The following is a 27,220-nucleotide window of genomic DNA, read 5'->3' as shown; positions in this document are numbered from 1 at the left end:
TGCTTGCAGCTATCTTTCATGCTGCACTTATTGCCTACTCTTTGGGTTCTCATAACTGACTAGAAGATAACAAAAGTTCCTATCTGTCCTATCATAGCCTTTTGTTTTGGCCTCCTTTGTTATGCCCAAGTTTGTTCCAAGATGGGAACCAAATCTAATCATGAAATTCATTTCTGTTTCAGATATACACATAGCCCAAAGGTAATTTTGTACAATATATTTAATATATTTGTTCATGAAACAAAGTTTGCATACACTGAACCAACAGAAATTAAAGGTGTCCTTATCTCTGTCACTCATGGGCAAGTTTTGGTTTTTGGAGTATTTCTGAATTCTGAATAAGGGAGACTCAACCTGTAGCTAGAACTTCCCATACCACTTCTTCACCTTTCTTGCCCTGCAGCCTCTTCACTACACCACCTAGCACTGCATTTTCAACACAACTATACACTGAGAAAACTGCTTTCAAATGAATTAGTTCATTTTAATATATAATACTGTCAGTACAAATCTCTCCACGAAGAGTAATATAAACTCCATTTTAAGGACCAAACAAGGACAGTCTTCTCTACATTTCATTTAGTAGCTTCTTTCTTACTCATTTCCCTGAAGGACAAAGCTCTAGCCCACTACATGCATAATTTAAGTTTTTCAGCAAAATCTGCAGTAAAGTCAGCTTCAAATAAGCAATCTAGTGTTTTAAACGATTCTCTTACCATCTCTTAAAAATATCTCCCCAAGGCTTACAATATACTCTTGCGAAACCTTTAGTTAAAAGATCACCTCTATTACGGCAATCCACTTCCATCAATCCCTCCAGTCTTTCCCTCACAGGATTAACCCCCGAGTATTCTGCACTGGATGAGCTCATTAAAAACAAAAAAGAATTATTTCCAAACACATGGCTAATATGACTAATAGTGTTGCAAAATTCTATGTGTAATGCTTTCATACACAATGTTTCAATTAAATGTCAGCCCACTATTGAATCAGATTAACAAAAAGCACACCAATATATTAGTGCTTCATTAGCTATCTGACATGGGGGATTGGCTTCTTTCTTTTTTCATTGTGTCCAGTACACAGGGCACATTGCCTAAGGGACTGGTACCATATTTGTGCCCATTGGCTGTAATTGATTTTTTTTGTCTTAGAAACTTGGTAACTAATGGCACATGAAGCAGCACCAGTCTTTGAACCACTGGGTAGCACTGCACTATATGATCCTTGAAAGTAAATTGACTTTTCTTGAAAGCTTCTTCTAAACCAGTAATAGGACTTCTACCATCAACTAACTATCCATTGGTTTGACAAATCAAGGCACTTGACAGTACCTCTGCAATTCTGGCAGAAGACAATGTTATTGTGCCTACACTGTGTTACACACAGAAAAGCCTTGAGACACTAAAGATAGATGTGGAAATTGTTGGAAATTAGCCCTATCACTAATACATAATGTAATATATGTGTATTTTTATCATTATTATAATCATCAGTGATCTGTAAATAGGCACTGTGATTAGTTTCTATGCATTTAAACTTTCATTGACTTGTCACAGATGTTCACTTGCACTGTTAACTTTTTCCACCCATACCTCCCCTACAACCAAATGTACACAAACCTTTCAATAAAGGATCATGCTTCATGCCCTGACGCAGGTAACTCTAGCCATGGAAGCTTATACAAGTCTGTGCTTTTGCTGCAATAAACTAACATGGTTATCCAGTTTACATTGGAAAGTGCTACTGGGGGGCAAGAGTGGACCAGAAAGGAAGTCCCTGGCCTACCATGGTGCATTTGCAGAGTGACCCTAAGAAACCAGCACAAAGAGATGTAGTCATTAATTTTTGCTGGTCTCTGAGGTTAATTTGGAATTTAATTGATTTATAGTTTCCTGCATATGAGTTTATGACTCCATGTCTAGGAATGAAATACTTTCATTAGTTCATGACACTGTTAGGGTAAGGACATATTTCAGTTATGTTTAAGATAAGTGAGAGTATTTACAACTGGTCTAGAAATGTAAACAATCTTTTAATTTTGATTTAAGAAAGAAAAAGGATGATCCAATCCTTTGGCAGTTTTCCTTTTCTCAGCTGCATGCATGCCACATATCTATAGGGCAGTCAGATTATGCAGCAAGGCCTCCCCGCTCACCTGTCTCATTGTCTAATCTTACTGGCTGCTAAATCCTAAAAACGTGCAGCAACAAGTATGTACTTAATTTAGAAATCACCAATCTGTGCCTAAACATACTACACAGATTTGACAAGAAAGATTTCAATCTAGGATTGCTGGCAAATTGGCCACTCCAAGTGTTTCAAAATGGAATGTTTTGCTATTTACGTAGTACATCAATAGCTCAAGAAAATTCTTACCAGCACACATGTTTTACCTTAAATTAATGCAAGGTACAGGAAAGGATTTTCCCCCTGTTATATACCAATGTGTTTAAATAGTTAACTAAATACAAAAGTGTTGTTTAGTACTGTATGTGCAAAACTGCGTCTAGTGTCCCTTAAAAGGCTCTTTGATCTCCCAATGGATGCAGACATAGTTGCTGGTTCAAAAGTCACTGTTGTGTCTTCAAACAATTAGTCTGGATATGACAGATCTGGAGAACTGGAAGCAATAACTGGAAAGCATCCTGAATGTAAGTGGTGCTGTTACAGCCCTAATGAAGAAAGAAAATGTGCATTAGCAATGTATAGTAATGGATTCCATTGATTCTTCAACCTCACTTATCTTGAAATCACTGGAGTCAGCTTCCAAGTGACGGCAATGTCACTATACACTATGATTGGTGCAGGAAACACATGCTATGTATGTATACCAATACATACAAGTAACTAAAAAATCTGATTGGTACAAAAATTCCCAGACATGTAAGCTGAGTTAATTAAATATATGTGTACATGATATCAACACATTATTATGTATATTGCAAATTGCTGCATAATTCATTATGGCTATACTTATGAAGAGAAGAACGTTATATACCTGGAAACACTACTACTATTGCAGCTTCACATTCAGGTAGAAAATTTGTGTGTGCAAAGGATTTTTCCATACAGGATCTTCTTGCAATCCATAGGCCTGATACAGACAGGCCCAAATAAAGCTGCTTTGAGTCATTTTGGAGGTATGGTGTTTCAATGGTACATGCGTCCTAAGAGTCCAGAAGCCGCACCAAAGCCGCGCTCCAGTCCTAAGGACTGGAGTGCAGCTTTGGTGCAGCTTCCAGACTCTTAGGACGCATGCATCATTGAAACACCATACCTCCAAAGTGACTCGAAGCAGCTTTATTTGGGCCTGTCTGTATAGGGCCTTAGAAAGCCCTTTCAAGCAGGACAATATTATTATTCACATATTGCAGGTGGAAACTGGGGAGGGGCTCACTGAAAGTCATCTGCTGAGTTTACAGAGGAGGCAGGAGTCAAATGACAATTTCTCAATTTGTAGGTTATCTTTTAAGGTCTTGATGGAACTCTCAGTGCAAATTTCTTCTCCAGAAAAGGAGAATTCATGTAAGGACTTCAACATGAAGGGGGGGGGGATCCAATGATTCCCCACTGCTCTACATTATGGCCCTGATCACAATTTCCCTTTCTTGTGAAATTCTATTAGCCATGAAGGAGATACACAGTTTTCTTGTTGGGGCTAACAGCTGCTCTCAGTGTGTACACTGATTTAACTGGGATATATCAGTACAAGGGCAATGGGTGAACCACTTCTCCTCTTCTGCCACATCTCTTGTCCAAATCCCTTTCCTGAATCTGTTTTTGAAGAACAGGGTGATGCTGGGTATTCTAATCACAAGTCTCCAGTGTAATGTATAATTTAGCCTATACCTACTTCTGTACCATAAACACACACAACACATGTTTGACCTGCATATCTATAATCCCATGCTGCCCTAACAATAAACCACTGACAGAAGAGACAAAATAAAACTAACCATAAAAAACCTTTCCTATAGTTATATGCAAACCCCTCAGACAAGAAAATACATCTAGAATGTAGGTTTGGAATGGGCTACCCAAACTGAGTAGGAATTATAGGCACAGTACAGAAAACTGTGGAGGGATGTCGCAGTCGCTAGACCGCACAACATCCCTTCGGCGTTAAAAGAAACTTTTTTTTCCGGGTTCTTTTCCTGGCACCCTGGTTACATCATGAGTGCGCCAATGACGCACGCAGGATGTAATGGATGCACCACAACGTGTGGACGCTATGCGTCCGTTACATAAAGATGGTGGTGCCCATGTTAACGGGACGCCGTCATTACTCCGCCACCTGCATGTAGTAGGGCTTGGGACCATGCTGTTGGTGCGCGGTCCCGAGCCCTACTATCACCGCCAGGACATCACGTCCTGGCCGTGTGTACTGGGCCATAGTTTTGGTAGGCAAAAGAGCTGGAAAGGTTAATGCTGTGCAAGCCTACACATTTCTGCAAGTTCAATGGGATTTATTCCCAAGTCAAAATACACAGGATCACACTATTGTTGTTATGAGTCTGTTCTTGACCATACAACCTGGAAACCTTTCAAATTAAAATGTCTGTGAAATCTATTAATCTTTGAATAACATGTATAAATTAAAAAATGGAATCACATGTAAGATTAAAATATTTGTTCAGAGAAAAAACCTTACTTGCAATGGTAAAAACATTGTTAACATTAGGGTCTGTTTCTAGTTGGCTGGTGGTTTCCATGTCAGTGGGGCAATGAACCCATTCCAGGTTTTAGTCCAAACTTTAAAGGAGATGAACCTATCTCCCACACAGCTCATTTAAAGTTTGAGTTAGAATCTAGAGCCGATTCACAACCCCACTGACATGGAAGCCGGCATACTCTTTTGTTTCTAGGCTTCTGTCATTTTACAGAAAAGAAGATAAACCTTCAGACATAGCCCAGCTCTTTTCTACATATCTTGGTAAGCAGACACTATTTACTTCTGCTTTAAAAATGTTCTTTAAAATATTTAGAAAATGAAGTAGGACTGCTAAGCCCTTGCAAATGACTGATAAATGCTTAAAATGGTGCTGTTGAGGAAATGGCTTTGAATTACAATGATGTAACTATTACATTTTAGGAGTGTTCTCAGGAATATATATGCATAGGACATTTCATTTGAAAAGGCTAGTAAAATTGTTCCTTATGGTATACTTACCTCTAGTAATACACTGTTGACCATGGGATTAAGGACTTCAGCCTTTTTGTCACTCTGTTCAATTGAAAACATGGTTAAGGTTTAAAACAAAGAAAATATAATAAAATTAAATACAGTCAGTCTTTCCACAGATTTTTTAGCTGCAGATTCAAGCATTCACAGTTTGAAAATATTTTTGAAATTTATAAATTCCAAAAAGCAAACCTCCATTTTGCTATTTTATACAGTCCGTCCTCGCCTTACGCGGGGGATCCGTTCCGTGTAAGGCGAATTCTGCCTATGCTCGAGCCCCATTGGAAACAATGGGGCTCGTGCGCGGCAGCGCGGGCGTGCAGGGGGCGCAACGGGTGCGCGCGCCCATTCAATTGAATGGGATGCGCCGCCCCTTCCGCCCCGAGCGCGTATGCTCAAGGCCGCATATGGCGCGCCCGCGTATGGCGCAGGCGCACTGTATAAGGGACACCATTTTACCATGCCATTGTATATAATGGGACTTGAACATCCACAGATTTTGTTATCCATAGGAGGTCCTGAAACTAAACCGCAGCAGGTACCAAGTGCTCATTGTATTTCTTGGTGTGGTAATGTATTTTGAAATAAGGCCTTACCACAGTAATCAAATACACATATGTACTATATTAAACATGAAGTACAGTTTTAATTTAATTATATTATGGTAGCCTACAACTAAATTCTCCCTACTTAGACTTATGGATCTGTTGACACTGTCATCCTTATTTGAAACTCAACAACGTCCCTCATCTTCCTTCATACTTATTTCTCTATCACTCTTCTCTCGCTCTATTTTTTTTTGCCAAAAATAAGTTCCTAGTTCTTCTTCCTCCAACACTTCCTTCAATCCTTTTTCCTTCTCTCTATCTCACTTATAAAGCAGATTACTTTTGTCACTGTCTAACTACTCCAACCAGATCCCTTTGTCCTATCCCTACAAAAATCCTGATTTTTATAACTCTTGCTCCTCACCACATCATTGACCTATTCATCTTCTTCAACACTGCAATAAAATGCCCAGTTTTTCCCATCCTAAAAGCTAAACAGCACATTCCTTGAGTTATCCTGCTCCTTTGCAATATGTACCACTTGATTATCCCTTTTCCATCCTGTTTGTTTATTGTTTATTGTACCACTTCTCATTTTTAAAATTCTCTCCTCTACCATTTCTCTGATCTCTAAAATCTGCCTTTTGCCTTCCACTAAAGCAGCTTTCAGCAAAATAACTGACCACCTTTTCACTGCTACACTGAAATGCCTGATTTGTACTTAGTCACTGGAAAATCACCTGTTTCCTTCCATGAATCTGTCTTATTTCTTGTTGCACTTTAAACCTGGCACTCTCTTCCATGATTCTCCTTGCCTTTCCCCCTTCAAATGCATGTTCTCCATGAACACAACCCTTTAATCTTCATACTCTCCCCTTACTAAGCATATATTAACTGAACGGTACACATGGTCTTCACATTAAATTTTGTTAGAAGATGCAGCAGTTTGTGCATTTCTTCTCACTATTCTTTTGTTAGGAATAAGGTGACAGTAGTCTTTTCTGCATGGGCTAAAAGGCCCGTTTCCCCACCCCTCATTCTGGTGGTGTCCTGTTCAGACAATGCATGGCCCAAACTGATGCAAATAGTTTGAACAGTGTCTGGCATGTTCACCACCACAACTTTAGCATGAATTTTAAAAATTTACCTCTTAATCTAGATCTTCCAGGAAAATCTAATTCTTCCATTCCTGCACTAGGGCAGTTATCTGCACATGCGCCCACTAAACCGCCCAATGTATCTGTCACTGCTTCCATAGATCACTTAATAATAGTAATAATAGTAATAATAATATTTATACCCCACTCTTCAGCCAAAAGGCTATCAGACATTTCCCTGCTCTGCGGCTTACAATCTAAAGAGACAAGGTCAGGACAAGGTGCCCAGCCATGTGATTGTCTCTGGGTGCCTTGTTCTGACCTCACTGGTGACTGACTCACAGTGGTAAAGATGCACCAATTAGCTCAGTGGGACATGTGTGCAGATAACTGCCCTGGCATGGGAATGGAGTGCTGAGCAATGAGAGGAAGTCAGTACATTTCCGAGGCCAGGATACTCTCAGCTGCTCCTGGGGTGTCTTGGCCAGTGGAGACAAAACCTTAGCACAGGAATGTGACCTTTCTTTCCCTGCCTGCTTGTTTCCTCTGTCTATCATCTTTTCCAACAAATTATGGGCAGATTACAGCAGCCACAGTTACTCAAATCATTGCTCTTTGTTCCAAAAGAGCTAACTTTTATGTTTCAAGCCTGTGCTTTCACTCTCTTCTTTCACAGAGGAGGACATGCAGGAGCATGTATGCCTACTATCTTTACTTTTCTAGAATAGTTCAGTGAGGATCAGGCTTTTCTATCTAAAGAATTGATTTCTTTAATAAATATTGCTACTTTTGAGGATCCTAAAGCCTACTTGCTGCCTTCACTTGGTTCTTGTAAACTCATCCTGTTAAGATGGACACTTCTGTTGTTGCTGGAGAAAATACTCTAACAAGCCCTTATTTCCAATAGGTATTTTTTAGCATCCAGCTCCTCCAGGAACTTCATCTCTCATCTTCCACCCATTCCTTAATTACCTGAGATTGGGACCTATCTCTTTTCACACTGTATAATAATCATTGTCAGTGTTATGATAATGATGATTGCCATAAGACGACAAGAGATTGTAAAAATAGGCAAGAGAAAGTAAGGTGGACAGAAGATGGACACAAGAGTTCAAAAATAACAGAACTGTTCAAAGTCAGTAATTTTATAAATTCAATAACCTTCTCTTGATTGTTTCAGTACATATAAACCTGTGAAATATAAAGAAATGATTGCCTGTTAAACAATACTGATTGATATAATCAGTGGTTGGGGCAAACAGCAAGAAGGAAATTTATAATAAGCAGGAAAAATAATTGCTGTTTTTCAGTTAATTATGGACTTCTAGTGACAAGGACTGAATTACAGTGCAATTATTAAATGGTTGAATTCTTTAGCAGTTTTATTGAAATGCTATTAATTGGGGAACCTCAACTGATCTAGAATAATAATAAAAATGCAATGGAAGCAATACACAGAAGAGCTATATAAAAGAGAAGAGGTGATGAATGAAACATGGAATGAAGAATCATATGAAGATGACTTCCAATCTGGAAAGGGAAGTAAAAGCTGCACTCCATTTATTTGGGAAGAATAAAACACCAGGAACTGACGACATATCAATAGAACTACTACAGTGTACAGAGACATAAATATATGTCTTCCAACTAAAATCTACCAACAAATATGAAAAACAAAACAATGGCCCACAGATTCGAAACCATCAATATACACAAAAGAATGCAGCAACTACAAGACCATTGAATTAATTACTCATGCAAGCAAAGTCATGCTTCAAATTCTGCAGCAAAGACTCTTACCACACATAGAGTGAGAAATTTCAGGGGTGCAAGCTGGGTTCAGGAAAGGAAGAGGCACTAGGGATCACATTCAAACATATGGTGGATAATGGAGCACAACAGGGAATTCCAGAAGAAAATCAGCATGTAGACTACAACAAAGCCTTTGACTGCATAGATCATGAAAAAAAATATGGAGTGATCTTATAATGGGTATACCATTACATTTGACTGTTCTGACCCATAACCTATACTCAGAACAGGAAGCTATTGTCAGAACAGAATATGGAGAAACAAAATGGTTGCCAATAGGAAAGTAGGTCAGATAAGGTATTCTACCACTCTAGCTATTCAACTTGTATACAGAAAATATTATATACACAGAGCAGGTTTAGACATGAAAGAAGGAGGGGTGACTTGAAACAATTACTAGAGAAAGTCAGAGAGGAAAATGGCAAGGTAGGCTTACTGTTGAACATTAAGAAAACAAAAATAATGACCACAGAAAAGTTACAGAAATGTGATCTATACAACAAGGAAACCTAAATAGTTAAGTATTTCCCTCCCACACTTTGGCTCAAATATTGATCAAAACAGAGATTGCAGACAAGAAACCAGAGGAAGACTAGGATTGGGAAGGGCTGCCATGAAAGAAATAGACAAGATCCTGAAGTGCAAAGATATAAAGCTAACACCAAAGTTAGGATGGCCGAAACCATCATATTTCTCATCACCACATACAGATGTGAGAGCTGACAGTGATGAAACTTGATAGAAAGAAAATCTATTTATTTGAGATGGTGCAGGAGAAGAGTGTTAAGGATACCATAGATGGCTTAAAGAGTCAAACAAATGGGTTTTAGAACAGATCAAGCCAGAACTCTCCTTGGAAGCCAAGATAACTAAACTGGGGCTGTCATACCTCAGACACATTATGAGAAGGTAGGACTCACTAGAAATGACAATAATGCTAGGAAAAGTGGAAGGCAATAGAAAGAGAGGAAGACAGCACACCACATGGATGACTCAAGCAAGGAAAATACGGCCCTGAGCCTACAGGACCTGAGCAGAGTGGTTGAGAACAGAGGGGCACGAAGGTGTCTCATTCATGGGGTCACTTTCAGCCGAAGTCACCTCAAAGGTCGCTAACAACAACTGTTCTAAATTTACATATAATGACTGGTGCACATAAGCTCTTGCAGCTCCTCTTAGATGATGTTACAGTGCTTATAATAATTTCAGCAGGCCAGCTCATTAGATAATCTGTAAAAAAATAAAACCAGTTTTGGCCTCAGTCCAATTATGAATATGGCAATGCTACTGATTTCAACAGAACTGAGGTTCTGTAGCAATTTACACTTTGGATTCAGGTACAGGTACAGTATCTGATGAAAAACACATATTAATAATTCCCTTTCAGGGGGCTAGTAAACATCTTTCCTATATTTGAATTGTTATGTTGTTAATGTGTGCTTTCAAGTCATTTCCAACTTATGGCGACTCTAAGGAGACCTCATTATGTGGTTATCTTGGCAGAGTTTGTTCAGTGGTTTGCCTTTGCCCTCCTCTGAGGCTGAGAGAATGTGACTTGCCCAAGGTCACCTAGTGGGTTTCCATGGCTGAGCAGGGCTTTGAACTCTTGTCTCCACTATATCATGTTGGTTCTCACTCTGAATTGCTATAGTGTGATAAAATAGAACAAACATTTTTTTTAATGTACATCCCCATCAGAAAGGAAGGGACAACTCCCAAAGCCAAACCTTCTGCTCTTCAATTTGAACTTCCATCCCTATAGTTCAGCTATGTATGGATTTGTTTGCTATGAATACAAAGTGTGTCAGGCTTGAATCCCTTTCAAATTCTGTGTAGTTACACCAAGCAAAACTACTGAAGAGCAAAGAGGCCATGGTCAAAGCTAGAAGTCATGTAAAATGTCTAGTTTTGAAGCTGGATAAGATTAATATTGCATGCTGATTTTTTTGTTTGTCATAAATATTTATTGAGACTGCCTTAAAGAAATATGATAAAACACGCTAAGAAATGCAGAAACAGACAAATTCATATAATTTATCACCAGCTTAAATTATTTAAAGTGAAAGCAATATGATTAAATTATATTTTGTTAAAAAAAGAAACTCAGAAGGAATGCCAACTCATCAAAAGAACTCAGAAGAGTCCCCTTTCAAATATTACCATCAAACAGGAATGAGGCTTGCCAATTTTTAAACACTGGAATTAATATTGCTTTTAAAAAGGAGTGCTTCACTCAATGTATTTTTTGAGGGGGACAGCCCATATATAATTAAAATAATTTTTATTCACTGTTCATAACATAACAGAAACACAACAATACACAGTACATAAACACAAACATACAGAAAACACATTAAAATAACTCCACCCAGCTTTCCACCCAACTATCCTTACCTTCTTAAAAACAGAAAGGCTTCCCACTTCTCTAACTGTAACCTATTATCCTGAGTTTCTCCCCTTTTCTTCTTATCATCCTTAATAAAACTTAGCTGTTTTCATTAGCAAAAGTCCAATCCAAAAGACTACTTCTGGTTACACCTCAGATCCATCATACTAGTTTCCCCTCTTCTCTGATTTATAAATTCTATAAAAGCATTCCATGTTTTTAAAAAGGACTCCATCATTTAATTCTCTTTTATAAAATTGGTTATTTTATCTTAATATACCATTTACATTACTTTCTCTAATCATTTCATACATGTTAATATGTTATCAATTTTCCAATATCTTGCAAAGATCACCTTGCTGCTATAACTCAGTAACTTCTAAAACTTCTATATCCTAATTCTTTTTTATCCTTTAGTTTTATCATGTTTAATAAATATAATTCAGGCTTTGGGGTTAACCTAGATCTTAGGGCTGGGGTTCCCAACCTGTACTGCCCACATCCCCAGCAGGTGTGAGTTGGAATTTCAGGAAGTGTGACAGAGTGCCATGTGTCATTTTGTGATAAGTCATCCCTCAATTTTTTTCTGAATAAATTAGTCTAATTGTTCAATTTAAATTTGCATTTTATGCACTGAGTTAAAGGAGCCCTGGTGGTGCAGTGGTTAAAAGCCTCTCACAGCCACAAGGTTGTAAGTTCAATCCTGCAGGGCTCCAGGGTCCACTCAGCTTTGCATCCTTTTGTAGGTCGCTAAAATGAGTACTGAGCTTGTTGGGGGCAAGTAGCTTACACACTGTAAACCTTATGGAGTGCTTAAGAACACTGATAAGTGGTATAGAAATGTACTTGCTATTGCACTTAAAAGCTTTTCTTTTCAAAACTGGCCTGATTCTGGGTTTTCTGAAAGTGAATGTAAACCCCGCTGTCCACACAGCTGGCTCCCAAAGTGGGCTGAATATGCATGGGTAGTCTGCACCGTGTGGCATCAAGCCATGTCACTCAGTTTTTCTCCCCTTCCTCCCCACTGTGCTTGCATATCATTACACAAACACAATGCCTGTGACCACCAATTACCTCCCTGCTGCCATTTCACTGGACACACATGTGTATGGCCACACAGCTGCACAAATAATACACCACACGTACAGTCCATCGGTGTGCTAAGTGCCAAGTGCCACACAATCATGGAGGCTTCCCATACATGCCCCCTTTCCCCCACTTCCCCGATACCTCCCTGTTGGAGTGTCTGATTTATGTATGTTGTAATTACATCTATTGCATTATTGGTAACCTCCTGTTTTTGTCATACTTTCACATCGTGGGGTGTGTGACAGCTCGATGGCTGGTCACACATGTACACATACACTCAAGGAAAAGCCCCATATTGCAAGCAATGGTGCCAGCAACTGCCATCCAAACACTACCCTGCTTTCCTGAACTTGCCCTGCACTGTTTATATACATGTGACATTATGTGCATTTTTGGCATTGGAATGGAGTATTTGAGCTTCTTTTTGTTCTGTTTTTTTCACCCCCGAGTGCACCTTTGTGTCGGTTTCTACCCAGTTTCACGTCCTACGTTGTCTGAATACCTTGTCCTTGGAAGTTGTCCCTTCCTTTCAAATGGGGATGTACATGCAAAACTGATTTTTTAAAATATGTGTGTGTGTGTGTGTGTGTGTGTATGTATAGTTTGTTTGTTTGTTTAATTTTGCCAGTGCGGACAACCCCCAATATTTCTTCTCTTTCTACCCTATTTTTTACCAATATGTTTAATTAATATTTTCATTTTATCAGTATTGATTTTGAAACCGGCACATTTCCTTCAACTTCACTTCATCCTCTTTCCTTTATCTCTAAGCTAACCATCTACCTGGTTTATTAGCAAATTCAAAATTTATTTGTTCATATAATCAAATTAATCATGTCCATCATTACCATTGATAATTGTTTTAGTAATAATTTTACATGGTTCTTGGCTTTTTTATTAATTGAAGATTTCATTAAATCTTGTTGGTCTGATTTATCCTACATTCCTTCACCACTTCAACCTTGTGTAATAATAAATTATTCAATTGACAGTTAAAGAAGTCCTTACTGTCATTATAATGGGGTTATGGTTGGACAAGGGTTTTGCCAAAATTCTTTTTTAAAAAAATCCTTTAAGGTCCAAAACACACTGTAGAAATAATCCAGTTTGAGAGTGCTTTAATTGCCCTGGCTCAATGCTAGAGAATCCTGGAAACTGTAGTTCTGTGAGACATTTAGCCTTCTCTGTCAGAGAGCTCTGGTGCCACAACAAACTACAATTCCCAGGATTGTCTAGCACTGAGCCAGGATAGTTAAAGTGTTGTCAAACTGCATTATTTCTGCAGTGTGGATGTAGCCTCAGTCTTATGGATCTATACAGTTTTCCCATAGGGGACCCTAGTACACTCTTCAGTGGCTAGGGACTCCATCTCAGCACTCCTTCTCAGGTCTAAAAAACAAACACAAAAGTCCACTCCCACTTTACTGGTACCAATAGGAGTGTCATTCATTGCACAGCACAGATATCTGTTTGAGATCATTTCACCACACGCCCTGTTGCAAATTATCTGTTTCAAGTATTAAGATGACTGTTGATTAATGGTAGCAGCTACTATATCGCTGTAGCATGTTGTAAATCCAAAGCTTAATAAGAATGAGGGAATCTTAGACTGAAATACAGCAGATGGTTACAGAATCTGGGTTTTGTTAGAGGCATTTTAAAATAGTGAAATAAAAGCTCCAGAAATAAAATCTACTGATTTCTGCATATAAATATGCTAAGGTGTACGGCTGCTACATTAGATCCTTGGCCACTGCTATATATATTGCTTCCATCATGAAATATGTTATACACATTAGATTCTCATAGGAAATGACTCCAATTTTCCTACTTGATGTTTTGAATATTTAATACAAGTTAAATATTTAAAAGTGACATAAATAAGTACTTACCCCAACTGAAGTTAAAGCATTAGAAAATTTCTTTGATAGGGATGACACTTCATTACACATTGTACATGTTAAACTGTTGAAAAAACAATGGGACAATGACCAATATGCATATATTTACCAATTCATATCTTTCTATTCTTGAATAATGTTAGTGCATATTTCACTAATTTTACACAGAGGTGTAGCATGTTAACTGCTCCTGATTTAATCAGAGCTTACAATCTCTGGCATCTTCATGAAGACATTATATTATCAAGCTTATGCCAACAAATCATGAGCAGAATATATATATTGTTATAGAAGCAATAGTGGAAATATGAAAATCACTTTTGCAACAGAAAAAATGCTAAAGTAGGTCTAACTCATATACCAAGTCAATCAATGTTCACTGCATGGAGAAGATCCCAGGTTATCCCTGCCATCTCCAGGGATAGATCCATTAGAAAGCTTGACAGGCCACAGCAAGACAACAGTGAACCAGATAGACTAATGGTCTAACTCACTGTAAGACAACTTCCCTTGTTCCTATGTTTTCAATGAATAAGAATGAATATTTGTTTAAGAGGGGATAGGTGTCTGTGTCTCTAATATAATTTCAACACATCCAACGAGGCTTTGGAATATGAATCACAGCAAATCTATCATATATGTAGGACCTAAAGTTTTGGCTATGTGATTCAGTGGCCTGCTGCACCAGCTTAATTTATTAAGATGGGAGACACTGATGTCTGCACTATTGTGCAATGTTACAAAACATTTTCCATTGCATAAAGATATTTTGGAAGCATGGCTGAAAACTATGAAAATGCCAACCACTCATAAGAGAGGGGCATATCATAAAATGCCTTTCTTTTACTAGTATACTATCCTGGTATATCATTAAACACATACAAATTAAAAGAACAAGAAAAAAATTATATTCACTTTGTTAGGACTTTTGCTTGATCCAAGGCAGGTTTTTCAACTTCTTGTCCATGAAGAATTAATTCTGCTAATTTATGAAGCTGCTCAATGCAACGGGCTGTTACCTCAGCAAGGCTTTCAATAGACAACATATAGATTTCCTGGAAAGAAATAAGAAAAACTTAGCACTATAAATTCATTACAAATGATTTGAATTCTAAGAGAAGCAATATACTGATGCTGTATTATCAATCTCAAGATTTTGAAATAAGAGGATGCTATTTTAATAATTCAAAAGTCATCCTTCCAGTACATTGTAATAAAATGTATTTTATCCTACAAGTAATTGGGGAATTTTTTTTCTTTTTGTTGTTAGTATAGTTTTGTTTTAAACTCTGCTTATGATTTAAAGGTAGCCTACACAAAGTCTGAGTCTAGGGTAAGATTTAGATACTGTAGCAAAAATGTCCCTTCAGATCCAAATGCCTTCGATTTTTGTCAATATAAAGTTCTGACATAAGCAAGAAAATATAAGCAATGATTGTCCCAATCTAGGTATTTTAAAGAAATAATTCTCTAGAAAATTCCAAAGTATAATGGCTGGAGTCAGGTAGGGACTTTAAAAAGGAAGGTTTTTTTAAAGAAGAGTATCACACCTAAAAGCCCATGCTCAGCATTGGTCATTGGTATCAGAAGGAATTTTAGAAAGAGAAATGCTGAGCATAATATGTAACCTTATACTGGACAGTCACTATTTATTAATTAATTTTATAAAATTACCAGTGCCTGCCCAAACATAGAAGTACAAAAATATACAGTATTTCAGTATAATAGAAGCACAATAGAAACATTATTTTAAAAAAACATGTATGCGTAATAGTGAAAATGTTAACCTACAGAAATTGCACCTAACTTCAATAGGCCCTTCCAATCCGAAGTCAGAATGAACACTACAAAACTACTAATTTGCAACAGCTGGACTCTTCTACTGTTTAAAAACCTTATAGAATAAATGCATATTTGCCCGGTACTGAAAAGATAATAGTATTGATGCCAAGTAAACTTTGTTGGTGAGCATATTCAACAGAAAAATGGGCTATTATTTTAGAAAAGGAATGCTCCCAAACATCCAGCTATGGGATTTTCTGATGCTGATGATTGAGTCCTTGAAATACTGGAGTGGTGGGCCATGCAAATCTTTATAGGTGAAAACCCCTATTTGGGCTTGGAAACAAATGAAAGATCAGCTGGATTGAGACAAGAGTGAAATGTTCAAACTGCCTTGTCCCAGTCCACAATCTGTCTAATGAATTTTCCACAATCTGCAGTCTCCAAGTTGTCTTCAATATAGCCCTCCCCCTTTTTTAGTCCAATGCATTGTAGGAATGTAACCTAGAAGTTTCCAAAGCACAGACCACTCCCACCAAGCCATCCTTATCTAGGCAGAATGACAGCTGGTATAAAGCACCCTGCATAGCAGAGATTATGTGAATCTCCATTGGCAGAAAAGGATGCAAAAGTACCCCAAAGCTATGCACCTGATCTTTCTAGGGAAGCGTAACCTCATCCAAAACAAGGTGTACCCTCTGTATCTAGACAAAAGGACCATCCACTAACAGTGCCTTTTTCTTGTCTGAATTGAAGTGGATTTGTTCACATCCAGTTCATCACCAAAGTCAAACACAGGTTCAGTGGAAAGGAGAATAGAGTTGTTTGGAGAGTGAAGGAACTCTGGCCCTCCAGATGTTTTAAACTGCAGTTATCAGAAAGCCCAGTCATAATGACCAATAGTATGGTATTATGGGTGTTGCAGCCTGAAACATCTGAAGGGCCAGAAGTTTTCCAATTCTGATTTAGATGTTAAAGAGTATGAGGGGTAAGAGAACACTCTGAATAACCAGAAGTTGCACAAGATACCCAACCACCTCCCTCTGAGTATGATAGTCCAAGCAGGTGTCCTAATTCAGCCACTTGAGAAGCATAATAGGACTAACTGTACTGAATGTTGCCATGAGCCCAAGGAACATAGGGCCAAAAGATCTGGGCCAAAAGCAATACTGAAAGGGATTTAGAAAATCCAGCCCATCAAAGAGTGCCTGGATCTGGTGTGCAATCATCCAGTCTGACAGAAATCTGCTTATCTCTGACCTCTACTGTTTTCTTCTTCGTTTCTTCACTGTTTCCAGGTTCTTCTGTGTAAGATTCTTCTTCAGCTTTTTGTTTTTCTTCATTTTCTTCAATTTTTTCTGCTTGGGTTTTTTCCAGTTCTATAAATGTAGGGAGACTAACTTCTTCCAAGCAATCATATACTTTCTTTCTAGTCTGTGAGACAATCCCCCCAAAAGACAACATAAAATTAGTATTCTGACATGAGGAATGACACAGCTTTCCATATGGAATGTATCAGAAATGCATATTTAAATGCATGCATAAAGAAGCTGCCCATTATTTTCATTGTCTCAAGTAACCATGAGAACTGCAGTGATGCATACCTATTGTGTGCAGAATAGTGCTTGTGAATATTTTCCTCTCAATTAGCTCCATTGTTTGTTGTGTCTTTCTCCTATATACTTTTCCATTCTTGCCCATTTTCACACTCATTATGATATGAATAATCCAAGTATAGTCCTTCAATTTGCTTTACTCAGTATTTTGGAGCTCCAAAAATAGCATCAGAGGTCATACCAAAGAAAGACTAAATAAAGAATTGCATACTGGAAAAGCCCAGTTACTGTTGTTACAGACAATCAGATATTTTAGATAGGAACAATATACCAATGTGTCTCTTAAGAGTGCAGAGGGCTAACCCCATTTTCCAATCTGGTTTGGTTTACCTGGTTATTTTTCATTACAGCTCTCTCTTTTTTACAGCTACTGTTTTATGAAAGCTGCACTTAAAACACCTGCTTTCTGCTCCCTCCTGTGTCTTTCTAAGACTTTTAAAATACTATGCTCTCCACTGCTGGAAAAAATGAGCAGGAAAAAAATGGGACTCAAGTTAAGTTAGTAAACAAAGCCACTCACTTTGTTAAGTTTGTCAGGAGTTGCAGCAACATGAAGTTCAAACAGGAGTTCAGTAAGAATGGTAACAAATTCATCTCCCATATCTTCTGCAAAAGAGAGTGAAAAAAATCAAGAGGAAAGTGTGTCTTGAAATGTTTGACTCTATTGTCCGTTCCAAAAAACCACCCAAACTTTCTAATTATTTATACATTATTGAATGTTCCTTTCTCTCTTTCCCTTCCTCAAATTTTAGCAAATAAGCAAGCTTCCACTTTACACTATTCCAGCTTCTTAGCCATTCTTCTGTATATTAACAGTTACCATTTTCCACTTGGAAACAATTTCAGCTCTTGCCATAATTAACAGATTGGTCAACTCTTCTTTTTTTCTTATTCCCATTCAAGTATTGGGTGTTGAATCAACACACAGATAAATATAATGGATTCAATTAGTCAACTCTCATCAGGATTAAAAGAAGATGTAGGCCAAGGTGACTTCTCATTTCACTGGGAAGAACAACTATTAGGATAAGTGCTGCTTTATACTTTTAGCTTGACATTATGTATATGTATTGTATATAAACTGTGTGCTTCTGTGTGTGGGGGGGGGGGTCATCATCAGCATATAATTGTAGTTTTGTGATTTCTAACCTTCAGTACCATTCCCATTTTTAAAAAATGTAAACAGTTGTTCTATGTATGATAGATATCATTTTACTGAAATGAATTCATAGGAGTAGGTGCCTTTGATTTTGTGCCAAATCTTTTTCATTTGTTAAAGTGGCATCCACATTTCGGAAGTTACATAATGTAGAAGTAACTCTGGCAGATACATTTTTAGTGGGAAAGTCTTCTGAGATATTACCTGAGGATGAAGTCAGTCATAATGTACAGAAACCAACCAACTCAGTAGTTTTGAATGAAACATATAGATCTCTAATTATCCAATGTATGATGGCAATTCTTAAACTACCTTCCTTCACTTCATTGTCTTCACTGTCTGCATCTTGTGGAACGAAGATCTCCTTAATAGCTATTAAAGCATTTTTTACTGTTTCCAATTCTGTTCCTTCAAATGACGTCAAATATGACTGTATCTGAAACAAGAAACAATAATTGTAACTAACCCAAGATATGAATAGCTGGTGCAGAGCATTTCAATGTAATTCTACCATATCATGTGCAAAAGAAGTGAGGTAAATCGCCCCATCTACACTGGTTACAATCTTGCATTAACATTTTAACACAATATGTGTAAGTATGATTTAACTATTTTATCAATTTTTATTACTCTCTTCACAGTCTTCAAAGAGTTAACAGTAGATCACAGGGGGTTTCCCATCTGAAAAACACAAGAGGGCCACTTGCTGAACTTTAATACCAGAATTATATCACATTCCTTCTGACCATGGTCTGGCTCTCCACTGCTGAAAAAACTTTATGTGCTGTGGCAATAAACTTTTCTTGTCATTTACATCTGAACCAAATGTCTTTTTGTATTCATCCAATTGCATCTGCTTAATCCACATTATTACCCACAGACTAGCCCCTCTTCTCCTCTAGGCTCCATCCTCATTGGGGAATTTGCTCTGGGTGGAACCAGGTTGGATTCGGTAAGCCAGTACTGAATCTTCCCAGAAAGAAGTTCCCACTACCCTTTACCTTGATCGATGCAATTTGCCCCTCTGAAATTTACATTTGCAGTAGTACTTTAAAATGGAGCCTTCTTTGTTGTCAATCAAATTCGCTTCCACTTTCGTCAAAGGTGACATGTCCTACAACCACTGGACATCGGAATGGGTACTTTCCTCCCTCCATTTTTAAAAAAAACTGGCGGCAGCGTTTGCATATTCTGTCAACTTGTCAAATTTAAAAACCTCTATGTATGTGCATGTGTTACACGCCTTTTGGTAATTCAGATTCCCTTCTCTCTGCATCCTCTTTCTTGCTTTCCCTCCGATTGCCACCCCATAATGCCATCTCTCCTTACATACACATATGTAGCAAAAGCATTCGCACATTGTATCAATTTGCCAAATTTGTAAAGGGAACATTGTCCCATTGTTCTCAATGGTGGTGTGGCTGCATGGCTGTGCTGCCATTGGGTTCAATGGGACTTGAGCTTGGATTTTGGTATACATGGGGGGTGCTGAATGGATCCCTGGCGGGTACTGAGAGCACACTGTGTAATAAAGAACAATTTAGCAAAGAACAAAATATATATACTTGATTCAAATTGCACATTTCCCAGTTTTACACCTGCATCACAGTCTTACCTACTTGTGAATTTATGAAAAAATGACCACAACAAAATAAGGAAAAGATCCTAGGTTCTGTAGAAGAGAAGCAGAAGGCATAGGTACTGTATATTGGTTTTGGTCACAACCACTTGTTTTAGCCAGTGAACAGAGGGGTCATGTACACATTCTTTCTCTCCCCTCCCCCACACACATTCAAATGTTTCATGAGAAAAAGATACTGGGTGAGTTAGAAGGAATATGAATTAAATCAGATGAACAAGAGACAAGACTGGAGCTGATTAAAGAACAGTTATGAAAATGGGAAGGGCTGGAATGCATGTAGTTTGTATTTAGGCAGGAAACAATGGACCCTGAAAACTTGTTTTAAATATTCTTTTTAAAATCATGACATGGAAGCAATGAATACACATGTTTGAAAAAAGAGGGCAGTAAGGGAATTTACTTTCTTGCAGTTGTCCTAGACACTACGATCCAAAGATGATGGAAAAATTTCAACATGTTGTAAGCCACTGAGTCTACAGGTTAGGACAAAGTATACATTCAAATGGCCAAATAAATATGGCAAACTGTTGTTTTTGTTACGGTAAAGGACTGCCTTAGAGGCAGGATTTCAATCTCAGTGGGAGCTATTCTTGAGAAATATGTCCCACTAAGCATTCTTGTTATCTTGATTTATGCAGTCCATTTACTGTACCTTGGCTTCACTTTCATTAGATAGAATTTCCAGAGCTTCCAGATGAGACAGACCCTGAAATTCATCAAAAAGCAGCCCATAATGTGCCGTCCTTTCGAATGACACTTGCTGCGCTAGTCTCTGCTTCTCTTTTTCTTTGGCTTCTCGCAACAGCTGTGGAAATATACATCATTGCTACAGGTTTATTGGTTGCATGGCAGATTTGACAGTTATTATCTTCAGACTCAGCTCCTCTTCTAGGCAATAACAGTAAAATTTGGGGTTACACCAAACCAACAGAGGTGAAATATTTCATAATTTCATTATAACAATTCTAGTAAAATACATAAAGCAAGTCTGGCTGTGTAAATTTTCCACTTAGTGATGATGGTATTTGAACTGTTGTTCAAGTTGTTTGTGTATGTGCCTTCATGTTCCCTGTCACCCTATGGCAAACTCATGAATTTCATAGGGTTTTCTTAGGACCTTATCACACTAGTCAAATCCCGCTGAGAAATGAGATTCTATGTAGATTTTAATTAGAAAAAAAAAAATCTGCAAATGTGGGAAGTTTATCACACGATGTTTCGCCAGACTAGAAAAAACAAGAAAATAAAGCTAACGTAAAGGGGAGAAAATCGGCAGCTTTTTACTCTAAGGAAGTTCCTTCCTCTGAAACACAGCCTACAGCACCTAGTTTTCATTGGTAGTCTCCCATCCAAGTACTAATCAGGGCTGAGCTGCTTAGCTTCTAAGATCAGACAGGATCTGGTGCCTAAGATATTTAGGCCAGCTGCTCAACTTAAGTGGTTTCAAATATAACACCAAGCATAAACAATATTCTAAGTCAAAATACTGCCTGCAAAATTAAAAATAAAAGGGTTTCTTTGTGGACGTTGACCATTATTATCAGAACAAGGATGTGCTCTTTCACTTCTCCCATTCATTTCAATGGGGCCTACATAAGAAAGCTTTGTGATATGAAAATATAAACATTTTACATAAATAATAAACTAAGACCCTATGTATTTAAGGGATTTGGTGGAAAGGATACTGCTCATAAAATCTGGGTTTGATTTCTCTGCTTAGTCATAGGTTTCTTATGCAGGTTGTTGTAGTTCAATTTCATTATTTCTAATACCTACCCCTTCTTTGTTGTGATCAAGTTGACTTCAACTTATGGCGACCCTATGAAGAAGAGGTCTCCAAGCCACCCTATCATCAACCAGCCTGCTAAGGTCCTGCAGACTCAGAGCTTTAGCTTCCACGTTTGAATCTACCCATCTGGAATGTGGGGTGCCTCTTTTCCTGCTGTCTTCTACTTTACTAAGCATTATTGTCTTTTCTAGTGAGTCATGTCTTCTCCTGATATGGCCAAAGTAAATAGTTTAGTCATTTTGGCTTCTAGACAGAGAGTTCAGGCTTGATTTGCTCTAAGTAAAGGTAAAGGTTTTTCCCTTGACAAGATTGTCTAGTCGTACCCGACTGTAGGGGGTGGTGCTTATCTCCGTTACTAAGCTGAGGGAGCTAGCATTGTCAAAGACAATCCCAGCATCACTGCACAGAATGCTATTACATTCCCACTAAAGTGGTACCTATTTATCTACTTGCACTTTTACATGCTTTTGAACTGCTAGGTTGGCAGAAGCTGGGACTAGTGACATGAGCTCACCCCATCATGTGGTGCTTGGGCCTCAATCTGACAACCTACCGATCTTGCAATCATCAGAGTCAGTGTCTTAACCAGTGAGCCACCACGTCCATTTGCTCTAGGACAGTGATGGCAAACCTTTTAGGAGCCGAGTGCCCATTTATTTGTCTTTTTAGCAGTCCATGGTATCCGTAGAACTCTTCTCTACCACCACATTTCAAATAGCTGATTTTTTTCCTATCTTCTTTCTTCAGATTTCAAAAATTAACATAGAAGTGGGAAATACAATGGCATGCTTCTATGTATATAGAATGGCATATTTCTATGTAACACCTCCTCTTTAATATGAAAAGTCAAGACACAGAATGTAACTTACATAAAAACCCATACATACAACTAGAGCATATAGTGTGAATAAGTAATTAATCATTTCTACAATTACGTAACATGCTCATGAGACCTTTCAAAACTCCAAAAAGCTCTGCAAAAGTATCATCACCGGAGATCATATCAACCTACTATATTAGTGACAGTATATTTATGACTACATTATCAGAAATGGCTTTTTTACCTGAGATAAAGAGACTGTTCGCTCCATCAGTATTTTGGTTTTTTTAAATCCGGGATCATTTTCTGCAAGGACATTCATGGTCTTCTTGCCAATGAACTCCAAAGCATCTAGGCCACCAGTTAAGACACTTTTACCCTAGACAAAACAAAGAACAATACTATTATGGACTTATATCAAAAACCTAAATGCACTGACTTATAAGGAAATCTATTTAATTTGAATAGTTTTAATTTTTAATAATTTTAAAAATAATTAGCTTTGGATTCCAGATGATTTTTACTGCCACCTGGTAGCTAAAGCTATACAGGTAGCTAAAGCTCAAGCGTGTCAGTTTCTTTACATTCTTGGATTTATGTAAGATTTATGACTTCATTAGTCACCCTTACATGGATTCCAGACGAAACAGTTCTGTAGTTAAACATTTTAAGTTAATTAAAAGGGAAGACATCTACTGAAAGCAAGGAAAGCAAAAAGAAGAGTGTCAACAACACAGATTTAAAAATTTTCTTAGTACACTCATCCCTCCACATTTGCGGTTTTGACTTTTGCAGATTTGATTATTCACGGATTTAATTAATATGTTCTCTCTAGGAATATCTAGGTCTTCCAGCATAATTCTATGGTCACCTTTAACCAAAAGTCACACTAAAGGACCTAGAGGTTCCTAGAGAGAACACTCCACTAGGCATTTGTTGCTTCTCCAGCGCAATTCTATGGTCAATGTCGGGCAGATATTGACCACAGAGTTGCATTGGAGGACCTAGAGTTTCCTGGAGAGATGTTCGCTTAGTCAGTGGTTCCCAACCTGTGGGTCAGGACCCCTTTGGGGGTCGAATGACCCTTTCATGGGGGTCACTTAAGACCATTGGAAAACACCTATTTAATTACAGTTATGAAGTAGCAATGAAAATAATGTCATGGTTGGGGGTCACCACAACATAAGGAACTGTATTAAAGGGTCGTGGCATTAGGAAGGTTGGGAACCAAAACATGGTGTTTTTGTTATTTGCAGTTGTTTTTCCACATTCACAGGGGTCCTGTGCCCCTAACCTCAGCAAATGTGGAGGGATGAGTGTATTTTGTATTAGGGCAGTGATTTTTCAACCTGGGCTCCCTTGGATTTCTTATAGTAAGAAGATCATTAATGGAAGATAATCTTCTGAGAGAAGGTTTATGACTATCCCCTCCAAAGCACAAGGGAGTGATGGTTATTTTCTAGGGTACCAGCATAGTTTCCATGAGGCACCCATCAGCCTCATGGTAGACCTGGTAGAATTCAAAGACACAGCTGTGTTAGTCTAGATTAGTATGCAAAGGGTCACTGTTACCACCTTTGAGACTGAGAGAAAGAAAGAAGTTGGTAGCATAAGCTTCCACAGACTTCAGTCTACTTCCTCAGGTGCATCAGACCTGGTCAACACTTCTTTGTGAACTGAAGTTACACAAAGTGTTCAAAAGATACTAAAGGAATTTCTTAGGGGAAACATTTGGAACTAAATATATACTTTTGTATTTCCTTCTTAAATGATACTTAGTGGAATCACAGCAGATTGCAAACAACAACAACAAAACACACACACACACAAAAAGCAAGTAAATAGACCAAAGGATTGCAAGGGATTTATGCAGATGGGTCTGTGGATGCCCTTTTTGATCTTATAGTTTAGTGGCAGTTCACCCCAAGAACATGAACTGATCACACACACACACCATGTGTTGAGGAGAATCCTATAGGCAAAGCCGAGATTCTGTGCAATAATCTGTTTCAATGCCCTAAAGCCCTGGACATGGTTACTCTACAGTCACCATGCAGTACATATGAAAATGTTATACAAGCATCTGAATTATTCACAGATTTTGACAGCTTGACTTCCTGTCAACATTGTATGGGAGTTTATGAATTACTGTGTGAGTCTGAAGCATTTAAATACATTGTCTATTGCAACAAAGCTGTAGCATCTGCTACTTTGGATGATAAGCTGAGGCCCAGCTGCTTTCAGCTTTTGATATGAGACTCCAAAGCTCTCTACAAGGCAAGTGGAGATAGTTTGTTGTGTCCTGCAAGGCAAAAAGGACTTCTCCCCACATCAGAGATAATCCTTTTAAGTATATTTTTTTAAAAAATGACTGCATTACTATTTCCCATTAGTAGATAAAGCATTTCACTTTCCAACTGTGTTTTTGTTTCTTTTTTTTATTTATTTCTTTTATATGCATCTGTTTTCATTGTTTTTTTCTGGACTACTCTTCCACCATGCTCTTTTTGTCACTAGAATTGCTTACCGTATTGTGTACAGCACTAGTGATGGTTGAAAACATCCCACGGGAGCCAGAAGGAGATGAAGGTAAAGGCACATCTTCTTGGGAGCTTTCTTGTAGAGGCTCTTCCATGTCTTAAAGGAAAAAAGAAGCCAAAAATCCCAGATGCCACTAATGTCAGAATGTATTCACAAATTTAATATTTGCATTGACATGAGACTAGGCATTTCATTTTCATATTGACAAGAGATTTTGAAAGACAATGCCTCACTTAGCACCTGTGACAAGGTTTTCTGTTCCCTTGGGATGTGCATCTTCGGATGACCCTGAAGAAGGAACATGAATTCTGAGAGTGGCTGCTTTTTCTTTAACTGCAGTTAATCCTTGACCTGTAGTAAAACAAATATACAGTAGTTTATATACAGTACAACAGTTCTGCATACATTTGCTACTAAATTAAAAACCCCAAGAGAAACACATTGATAATACAGTTGACCCTCTGTATCCACAGACTCTTCATTGACAGAGTCAACCATCCACAGCTTGAAAATACTTCCTCCACCCAAAAAAGATTCCCAAAAGCAAACCTTGATTTTCCCATTTTATAAAAAGAGCATCATTTTACTATGTCATTGTATATAATGGGACTTGAGCATCCACAGATTCTGGTATCCACAGGGGGTCCTGGAACCAAACCTCAGAGAATACCATGGACCCACTGTACTGGCTCATTACTGGGCCAGTATTATCAGTGGAAAAATTGTCAGGAGCTTTTCGTTTTCTTTCAGCTTCATCATGCTTCCTACCTGCACAATGGTAATAACACTGACTTAGTTTGTTATAAAAATTTATCCCAATGGATGTGAAGTGCTTTGAATATTTAAACATACAATACAAATATTAATTATGATGATTATATTAATAATATAAATTAAATAAATAATCAATAATGTGATGAAACATTATAAATGGTTTTTATATAAATCTATGGTACAGTTATCTTTTTGAAGCCATTGCAGAAAGATTATGACCTAAAATTAACTTATCACACATCAACATTAACCAAACGTATTGAAATATGTTTTAATTCAGAAACCAAACATAGATCTCTATCCACCTCTACTCCATTCAGTAAGATTATGCATTTTCATTTTCAAATTTATCATTAAGGGCATTTTACACATTTGTTTTGATTACTTACTGGTAATACAGAATTATTTCTATTCACCCAGGTTTATCTATACAGTAGGCCCTCCAGACTTATGGGCTTAGGATCTGACAATTCAATCAACTGTGGGTCATCATACCCCATATTATTAAATGGCAGATATGCTGAAGTGTGTGCATGCTCATGTTGGCATCATTTAATAATATGGGCTAGGTTCATCCATTTTGGGGGTGGGTATCTGTGCGGGGTCTCAAAACCAAACTCCCTCTCAAATCTGTATCTAGAAGAACATAAATCAGCAATAAGCTCTTTGCAAGCAACTCAATGTACTTATTAGGAACAAAACAGAATAAATTTACTTAAGATTGACTTGAACATTGTTCTGCCCAAGTGAAGAGAGTTATTTTAAAGTTTGGTTGTTTCATTCCCTTTACTGTTATCAGAAAAATGTGGTTAATTTAGTGCAGTTTATAAATCAAAAAATAAATAAGTATTTTATGAGAAACCGCCACTGGGGTAAAATAGATTGTTATTAGTTTGGAGCAAACTGTTTGTATTTTTATGCTTCAGTGATATCCAATTAGAACAAGATGCAATAAAGGGCAGGGAATATGGATGAAAAGAGAAGTTCTCATAATGCTTCAAGGTTTTGTGATCACTAGCTGAAATTTTCCTGAAATACCCTATGAGCTGAATAATAAGTAGCCACTGAAGACTGTAATA

General features: G+C 37.8%; 1 protein-coding gene across 7 annotated transcripts in view; it reads right to left on the bottom strand.

Annotated features, from left to right (window-relative positions):
- Positions 1 to 205: 205 nt before the first annotated feature.
- FAM114A1 (family with sequence similarity 114 member A1) overlaps positions 206 to 27,220 on the bottom strand; it is a 61,787-nt gene continuing 34,772 nt past the window's right edge. For 5 of the 7 annotated variants that reach the window (XM_042467451.1, XM_042467450.1, XM_042467449.1 and 2 more), the window contains 11 exons: positions 25,608 to 25,718; positions 25,354 to 25,463; positions 23,071 to 23,205; positions 20,870 to 21,022; positions 18,888 to 19,011; positions 17,937 to 18,022; positions 17,061 to 17,234; positions 14,934 to 15,073; positions 14,010 to 14,082; positions 5,174 to 5,227; positions 206 to 2,675 (listed from right to left, as the gene is read on the bottom strand). In XM_042467451.1, coding sequence (XP_042323385.1) covers positions 2,574 to 2,675; positions 5,174 to 5,227; positions 14,010 to 14,082; positions 14,934 to 15,073; positions 17,061 to 17,234; positions 17,937 to 18,022; positions 18,888 to 19,011; positions 20,870 to 21,022; positions 23,071 to 23,205; positions 25,354 to 25,463; positions 25,608 to 25,718 — 1,262 coding nt within the window. In that variant the 3' untranslated portion in view covers positions 206 to 2,573. The remainder of the gene's footprint in view (positions 2,676 to 5,173; positions 5,228 to 14,009; positions 14,083 to 14,933; positions 15,074 to 17,060; positions 17,235 to 17,936; positions 18,023 to 18,887; positions 19,012 to 20,869; positions 21,023 to 23,070; positions 23,206 to 25,353; positions 25,464 to 25,607; positions 25,719 to 27,220) is intronic. The other 2 variants (XM_042467452.1, XM_042467455.1) reach the window with 1 other exon arrangement.

The sequence above is a fragment of the Sceloporus undulatus genome, chromosome 5 (genome assembly GCF_019175285.1).
Source record: "Sceloporus undulatus isolate JIND9_A2432 ecotype Alabama chromosome 5, SceUnd_v1.1, whole genome shotgun sequence".
NCBI lineage: Eukaryota > Metazoa > Chordata > Lepidosauria > Squamata > Phrynosomatidae > Sceloporus > Sceloporus undulatus.
Note: the sequence above shows the minus strand (reverse complement) of the source record. Positions and strands in the feature narration are given on the sequence as shown.